Genomic DNA, 7,827 nt, shown 5'->3' with positions numbered 1-7,827 from the left:
AAGAAGTTTGCTCTTGAGATTCCACGCGCCGTGGTCCTAAATGTCGCCGCGGGAAAATGGCTCCTAGAGATACGGTGATGCCTCCAGAACCCAGCTCAACCCAGAAGCAGCAGCCCGAGGGGCCTGAACGAGTAAGCCCCGCGCTTCTTCAAACCACGCAGTGTCCTAACTTCCTGGATAGAACTATATAGGAGACTACAGCAGCCTATACATCAGTTTGCCTATACGTTGTATGCTCGATAAGGGTGTCTCGCAATGCTACATTCTGTGTCTTGATTTATGTTTATCAGTTGATCATGAAGTGAAAAATTATTCGTTGGATGTGGATGTTTCAGTCTTTTACATACGGCGATGCTCTAATAATATTACGCGTGGATATTCTTAAGCATTCGAGAGAGAGAGAGAGAAAACATTTATTCGGACCATCGAGGTGGTTGCTCTTGAGGTCGAGTGGGTGGTGTCATTCCAGGACTCCACTGGCCATGGCTGCTCGACGTACTTGCTAGAGGAGAGCTTCTTGTCCCATCAGGGTATCGCCGGTCAGCTGTACCTCCCACCGCTCAAATGACGTGCTAGGCGTGTTTAAGCGTTGAGGTTTGCCCCCGCACTCCCACGAGATGGGAAAGAGTGTAGGGCGTGCGTCGCCGCACCTAGGGGCAGATGCCGCGATATGTATGTGGGAGCATTTTACTGTATCTGTGTAGGTTTGGAAATGTGTTGGTCTGAATAAGTCGGAGAGCTACTGCATCTTCAGTGCTGATCTTTCTGTGAGGCGGAGGATAAATCCTGTGGTTGAGTCGCTGGATCTCGAGTCAGTCGCAGTAATTGGACGGCAGGGGCATGAAGGTAAAGGGTGGGGTCTGATGAGACGATTGGTCTTGCCCCGCTCGATTGATTAGCGCTCGAGCTAGGGCGTTCGCCCTTTCGTTCCCCTCCAGACCCGCGTGGCCTGGCGTCCACGTGATCTGATGGTATTCTTGCAGCCTCGGGCCTAGAATCTGAGCCGCCAGCAGCGGTGTTCATCCGTTGGTAAAGTTACGGCAGGCCTGTTGCGAGTCGGTAACGACATGAACTTCCCTGCTTACCCTGTCTTCTTGCTTTATTACCTGCGCCACGGCTATGGTCTCAGCCGCCGTTGGGGTCTCTGCCCTTACGGAGGCCGCGAAAGTCAAGGAGTTGTCTCTCCAGTTCACGGCGGCTACCGCGAAGAGGCCCCCTACAGGGTACGTTGCCACGTCCACGTACGTTACGTACGGGTCACCCTTGAATTGTCGGTGCTGTCTGTCGACGCGAGCCTTGCGTCGTCCTTCATGGAGTTCATGACTCATGTGCTTCGGTATCGGGTTCGCCTTGATCTTGCCTCTGACTTCAGACGGGAGTGATCTTTGCCCATCGAGGGCACGGAGCTCCGTTGCCGTTCCGGTCCGGTGGAGTATGGCTCTGCCCGCCGCCGTGTTCTGTAGTCTGGCCTTTTGCAAGGCAAGAACCGCGTCCGACAGCTCAGCGAAGGTGTTGTGGATCCCGATGGCCGCTAACTTCTCGTTTGAGGTGGTGACAGGGAGACCCAGGGCCGTTTTGTACGCGCCTCTGATGATGGCATCGACTTGTTCTTGGTCGCGTTTGTTTAGCGAGTGGTAGTGACACGGCATGCTATACTTTATTCTGCTGATCACCAGATCCTGGACGAGGCAAAACGTTTCCTCTTCTCGCATGCCCTTGCGGCTTCTTGTAATTCGTTTGATAATCCGCGAGACCTGGTTGGTGGCAGACCTTAGGGTTTGGATGGTGTGGGAGGCTTCCAGGTTGCTCTAGATCCAAAAACCCAGAATCCTAGTCTTATCGCATTCCGTGATTTCTGGCCCTCAAGATATAGGTCGATAGGGCCGTGGGATTTGTAGATTCCTCCTCCGTGCACCCGGATCACCTCGGACTTCTCGGGCGCGCAACGCATCCCGCTCGGTGCCGCAAATCTCTCCACGGCCGTTGCGGCCTCTTGAAGGGTCGCCTCTTCTCGCGCTAGGGAGCTCTTGGTGGCCCAGAGAGTGATGTCGTCTGCGTACAGGGCGTAACCTAGGTCGGGGATCTTCCGCAGCTCTTTGGTCAGTGCTAGCATTGCGACGTTGAAGAGAATCGGGGAGTCTATCGCCCCTTGCGGTGTTCCTTTGATCGGCCCGTCGATCGTACCCGATCGAGTCTGGCCTATTCCGATGGTTGCCGTCCGGCCCGTCAGGAACGATTTAACGTAATTAAAGATGCGCTCCCCGCAGCTGATGTCGTTCAGTTCCTTGTGAATGGCCTCGTGAGAGATGCCCCTTTTAGGTCGAGTGCGAGCAGGAGGTGTTCTCCTCCCTTCAGGATGCCCTTGAGAACTTCCCTTAGGATTAGGAACGCATCGTGCGCAGAATGTTCCGGCCTGAAGCCAAGCATGGTGTGCGGGAAGAGGTCACCGTCCTCTATGTAATGTTGGAGGCGAGTTTCGATGACCCTCTCGTACAGCTTGCCGAGGCACGAAGTCAGCGAGATGGGACGCAGGGCGTCGATCGCGGGCTTCTTGCCGGGTTTGGGAATGGCCACGATTTCCGCGTGTTTCCACTCGTTTGGTACGTGGCCCTTGCTCCAGAGTTCCCCGTTCAGGCATTCGGTCAAGTCCTGGATGTGCATTGGGCTCAGGCTTCTAATCATGACATTGGTGATTTTGTCAACTCCGGGAGCAGTGTTGCGCTGTGAGGCTCGTGCCGCGGCATACACCTCTTCCTCCGTGATGGGAGCGTCCAGTTCTGGTCTTGCTTCTGCTTCGTATTTTAGGAGGCAGGGTCGTATGGGGTCGCTACCCTGGTACCTGGTTTTTAGGGTGTTAATCAGATCCTGGTCGTTTCCGGGGAAATTGTGAGCGATTTCTAGAAGCGTCCGACTGGTTGTCGATTTCGCCTTGTCAGGCTCGATCAGGCAACGTAGGATGGCCCACGTCTGCGCCGTACTCAGGGTACCCTTGAGCGAGGTTCGAAACTGTACCCAAATTTGCTGCGTGAGCTCGTTTGCGTAATTTCTGGCTTCGTCTGTTATTTTCTCGATTCGTAGACGTAGTTTCCGGTTTAACCGCTGTCGCTACCACCGTTTGAGGAGGCCCTCACGGGCTTCCCACAGGTGTAAGAGCCGGCGGTCGACTTCGGGCGTCTCGACCGTGCGCTGGATTGTTTTAGTGGTTTGGATGTTGGCGTCGCGAAGGTGCTGCATGCATTCTGCTATGTCCGTTATACCGTTTTCGGGTGGGGGGTTTCGGCGTGGATACCGAAATTCTGAGGATGTAGTGATCGCTGCCCAAAGTTTCGCCCAGGTGCGCCTATGAGTATTCCCTTACGTTTTTGACAAATGACAGGTCCGGAAACATGTTTCGACTTACACGGTTGCCTACTCGGGTAGGTTGGAGGAGGTTGGTTATATATTCGAGGCCCATTTGGTCAACCGCATCGAGGAGCGCCCTCCCTCTTTACGTGTCTTGTTGGTAGCCCCAAGTCGTGTGTCTAACGTTCATGTCTCCCATCACTACCAGCTGGTTGCAGCCAGCGGCTCTTACGCTGTCGTAAATGATGTTGCGGAAGTCGTCTTGCTGAGCCCTCGGCGGACTGTACAAATTCAGGATGAAGGTGCTACGTCTACCCCTCTTCTGCGGGAGGACTTCCACTAGCACGTGATTAATGTCCTGATGTTGAGAATGTTGTCCCACGGCCGTCACCGTTTTGTGAACTAAAACCGCGTCCTTCGGTGATCCCGCGTAATTAATTACGTAGTAACCCCGTAGCCTGATCAGCTGGTCCCCGACCTCCTGAAGGCAGATGAAGTCGGGGGGGGGGGGTGATTTTGAAGTATAGGTGATTTTGGATGAAGAGTTGGAGTGCACTTGCCTTCTTGTTGAAAAAGCGACAATTCCACTGCCAGATATCGAGGTATTCGGGCGCGCTGCGTGTGGTGTTAGCCATTGCTGCCGTTCATGCCACCGCCATCGCAGTTGTCGGCGTCCCTGACGTCACTCGTGTTGTTTATGCGCCTGTACGCCTTGATGCGTGGGTTGCTGCTCTTGTCGTCGACCCGCTTGCGCGAGCCAAACTCAACATTGCGTATTCTTCTTTCAAGGTATTCATGGCTTAGTGTGTTCTCCTTGACTTTATTGGTTAATTCGCCCATCTGGTAAAGCATCTGTTGTATCGTAGCATAAATGCCTTCGAGGGTTACTACACTTGACTGGCCTGCCGCTGCCGAGGCCGCACCGGGGAGCGATGATGGCGTGGTGGATTTTGAGAGGGGAGGAATTGAGATGTCGGGCTGGTAGCCTATCGTTCCGCTTTGCGGTCCTGCCTGTGTGTTGTTGCTTGTTTTGGTTAGCAACGCTTCTAAGCGTTGCATGCGTTGATTTAGGTCGCTAACCTGAGCTTTGAGTTTTTATTTGCTTCCCTGATGCGCGTACATTGACCTATTTTCACTGGTATTTTGAGCGGAGGAGGTACTAGACTGATTCCGGCTCACCTTGTTGTTGTTGGCTTGGTTCTTCTTGCCCGATTGGTTCTTCTGCTTCGACGTGGATTTTGAGGTAGAAGGCTGCCGCTGCCCTTGCTTCTCTCCTAGCTTTGGCCACTCCGAGCTCAATCGGGACCAGGACCTGGACTGGGATCGGGACCGGGACCTTGAGCGGCTCGCCGATGATTTCGAGCTGAATCACCTCAGGCCGCTTCGCCTTGGCCTTCCTCCATCATTGTCGTCGTCTTCCTTCCTCCTTCCGGGTGGAGGATGCTTTTTGGTGGTAGTGTTGTTGTTTTTTAGCTTTTGCTTGCACTCGCGAGACCCCGTGGCGTGGGCTTCGCCGCAGACGGCGCACTTGAGTGAGCACTCGTGGTCGTCCGTCGGGTCGTGCGTCCTGCAAGCGAGACAGATCTTGATGTTCGGGGTAGGACAAACGTCTGATCGGTGTCCCATGCGCTGGCACATGCAACAGATTTGTTTTGTGGGCTTGTAGGGGTGGCACTCGGTCTCCCCTCCGTAGTACTAGACATATCGTGGAACTACGTGAGAGCTGAACGTGATCACGGCCGTGTTGGTCTTTCCCAGCATGCGGGCCTGCACGATTTCCACGCCTTGGGTCCTCACCCTTAGGTGAGTCATCAACTCCTCGGGCGGGGCATCCGGGTCGATTTCATTAATGAAGCCCCGGGACACTCCGTACGGTGCCGCAACGTAGGAGTTGACTTCGTAAAGGTCGACTTCGGGTCGACCTGTGGATTGTGTCGACTTCGTAAAGGTCGACACAATCCGCGTGATCTTGCGCGCAATATCCGCGACCTCCTGATCTAGGGTACCAACAATAATTATGTTGGAGCCGGGTCTCAAGCGCACGAAGAAATGGGAATCGTCAGCTTTCCCTCTGCAGACGACCGAGACGGCTTTCGAGATTTGGTGGTTGGTGAAACTCTTCACCTGAAGGCCTTTCTTGGGTCGAATGATGAATTTGAAGCCGCTACGTGGCAGGGAGGGGGGGGGGGGAGTCGTCGCCTCTTCTTAAAAGAAGGCTTCTTTGATGCCACAGCGCCTGCAGCTGCGTAGGATGTTGATGATAACTCGGTGGCGGAGGAGGGTGATAGCGGAGAGATTACCCTGCCTGCCACGCACACTTGTTCGCCTCTGGCGAGCTTCTTCTTCGTTCTTCGCTTGAGGTGTAAAGACCAATTGGAATAAGGACATTCTGATGGCGTCCCTTGCGAAAGGTCCTCTTCCATAATGGCAGCGTTGTCATGGCGATCTTTCGAGATGTCTTGGAAGTCCATGGCTGTAGTTTCTTGCGACGAAGGCCCGGCGACAGCTCGAACAATAGCACCGGGGGCGGGTGGGGCTGTAGCAACAACTCCACCTCCACTCCCTCCGGTAGAAGTAGAAGCGGCCGGCTGGGGATCAAGCAATGTGTGCCATAGTGAGTGTCCAGTAATCGTAGCAAGCGAGCGGCGGCAAATAATGTTACGAGAGCGGCGTTTGTGGGCCGGAATGTAGGAGCGGGTTTCAGTTTGTTTATTCTTCATTCAAAAACAATAAGTAAATAACAAAATAGTATGAAGACGAGTTTGCACAATCAAGACCGTGGAAATTTTATTTTAAAAAAAAGAACACCATTGCCTGGTGAAATGCACATACTGTAGCTGGTTCTTCTATCAAGAACGCCGGAACGAGCTCCCTCAAGTGCTTTTTCTATGTCTCTTATCTCTCGCAAACTTGTCACACCGTGCAGACTATGACGCGCTCGCTCAACAAACCTCGAGTTTTGTTTTAGATGCTTCCACAGTGGGTGAAGTCCAGCTGTAAGGAAATGCCTGACCTGATAGTGGTAATTAGCCATTGCCTTCCAGCACAGCGGCGCAATTTTCTAAGCATTAGACCACGATCGCCGTTTGAAACGTATGACGCATGCATTACGTGCCAATTTCTCACATCATTCGATCCTTGTGACAGCTAGCGCTTCGAAACGCTGTGTCCGACTGCGCTGCGTTCGGAATTGGCCCAAATTTTTCGTCAGACAATTAAATACCTGCGCCTTCCAAATGCCTTCCAGATAACTGGAACAAGTACAAAGTACAAAGTACGTGTGGTCCAGCTATAAGGCTATCGGGGGCTGTAAAAATACTCGCAGCTCTACCTGCAGCACCCACGCAGTAGCATGCAATCCAGCTGGAAAAACATATTCGCGGCGAATTAGATGCTTCTGTACGCCGTTGGCAGTAACCATCACGTACTTGTTGGTTACTGGTTTGTAATGTTTTTTTTACATTGCATTTCTGTTTGCTGGCATAATGTCTAAGCCAACTTGTCATTTTCTTTGCTGATGTATTGTTTTCGTCGGTCCTGAATCAGTGCCTGAGCCTTCTGCTGCTACCCTCAGACGGGGTTTAAGGTCCGTCAAGTTGCTGCGAGCAACTTTTTTCTTAAGTCCCCCATAAATTGTATGTTTATGGAAATAGAGGCATATATACGTGTCAAGGTCGCCGCTGGAGCTATCAGTGAGCTACAGCGGCACAACTACACTTGTTTACGTGCCCCCAAACGCACGTGGCACGAAAAGCCGCATTGAAGCACAACGCTCATCGCCAGCATCGCACTGCATGGCCCGTGTGCCAATTATGAATGCATGTATAAGTACTTTGCCTAGCGCCCGAGTCCTCTCTCGACGCCGAGAACACCGCGATCGCGCTCCCGGACACTCCTGGCGCCGCAGTGAGCATATCGCGATTGTTCTTAGCTGCAGATAACTAGACGACAAGCATCTCACCGACTGTCCGGCAGGCGCAGTTCGTTGTCGCATGCGAGGGCGAGAACGAACGGTGCGCCGACGTCCTAGCGCTGAAGCGTATATTCTTGCGTATATTCACGCGACGCCTATACTCCGTTCCATACATGGCAGTCAACGCTGTGGAAGCCACGCAAGAAGTTCGGTCAAGAAACGTTATCACTCCGCGCTTTCCGTCCGCGCTTCGCTGCGCGCCAACAGCGTTCGCTCGCGTGAGCATGCACGTGAGGCTCCTCACGACGGGTTGCAAATAAAAAAAAAAAAACCGGAAAAGAGCGAACGACAAAAATTATTAAAATGTTCTAAAACAAGGTAATAGCAGCCGCATACCACAGTCTGTTTATTTCTAAGGAATAAAACTTATTTCATTCATTACTTAGCCTATATAAACAACAGTTGCGCAAAAGTGCGGTCAAGAAACATCGAACTGCATCCAAGTGCGAGCGAAGCCACTGCAAGACAGCGTTGACTGCTATGTGCGGTACGGAGTATACATTCACCGTACA

At 52.8% G+C, this 7,827-nt stretch overlaps 1 protein-coding gene across 3 annotated transcripts in view; it reads left to right on the top strand.

The window, feature by feature from the left end:
* The window catches only part of LOC142581968 (neprilysin-1-like), a 55,520-nt gene continuing 47,693 nt past the window's right edge, over window positions 1–7,827 (top strand). For all 3 annotated transcript variants that reach the window (XM_075691402.1, XM_075691401.1, XM_075691403.1), the window contains exon 1: window positions 1–131. In XM_075691402.1, the coding sequence (XP_075547517.1) occupies window positions 57–131 (75 nt within the window). In that variant the 5' untranslated portion in view covers window positions 1–56. The remainder of the gene's footprint in view (window positions 132–7,827) is intronic.

Source organism: Dermacentor variabilis, chromosome 5, assembly GCF_050947875.1.
Source record: "Dermacentor variabilis isolate Ectoservices chromosome 5, ASM5094787v1, whole genome shotgun sequence".
NCBI lineage: Eukaryota > Metazoa > Arthropoda > Arachnida > Ixodida > Ixodidae > Dermacentor > Dermacentor variabilis.
Note: the sequence above shows the minus strand (reverse complement) of the source record. Positions and strands in the feature narration are given on the sequence as shown.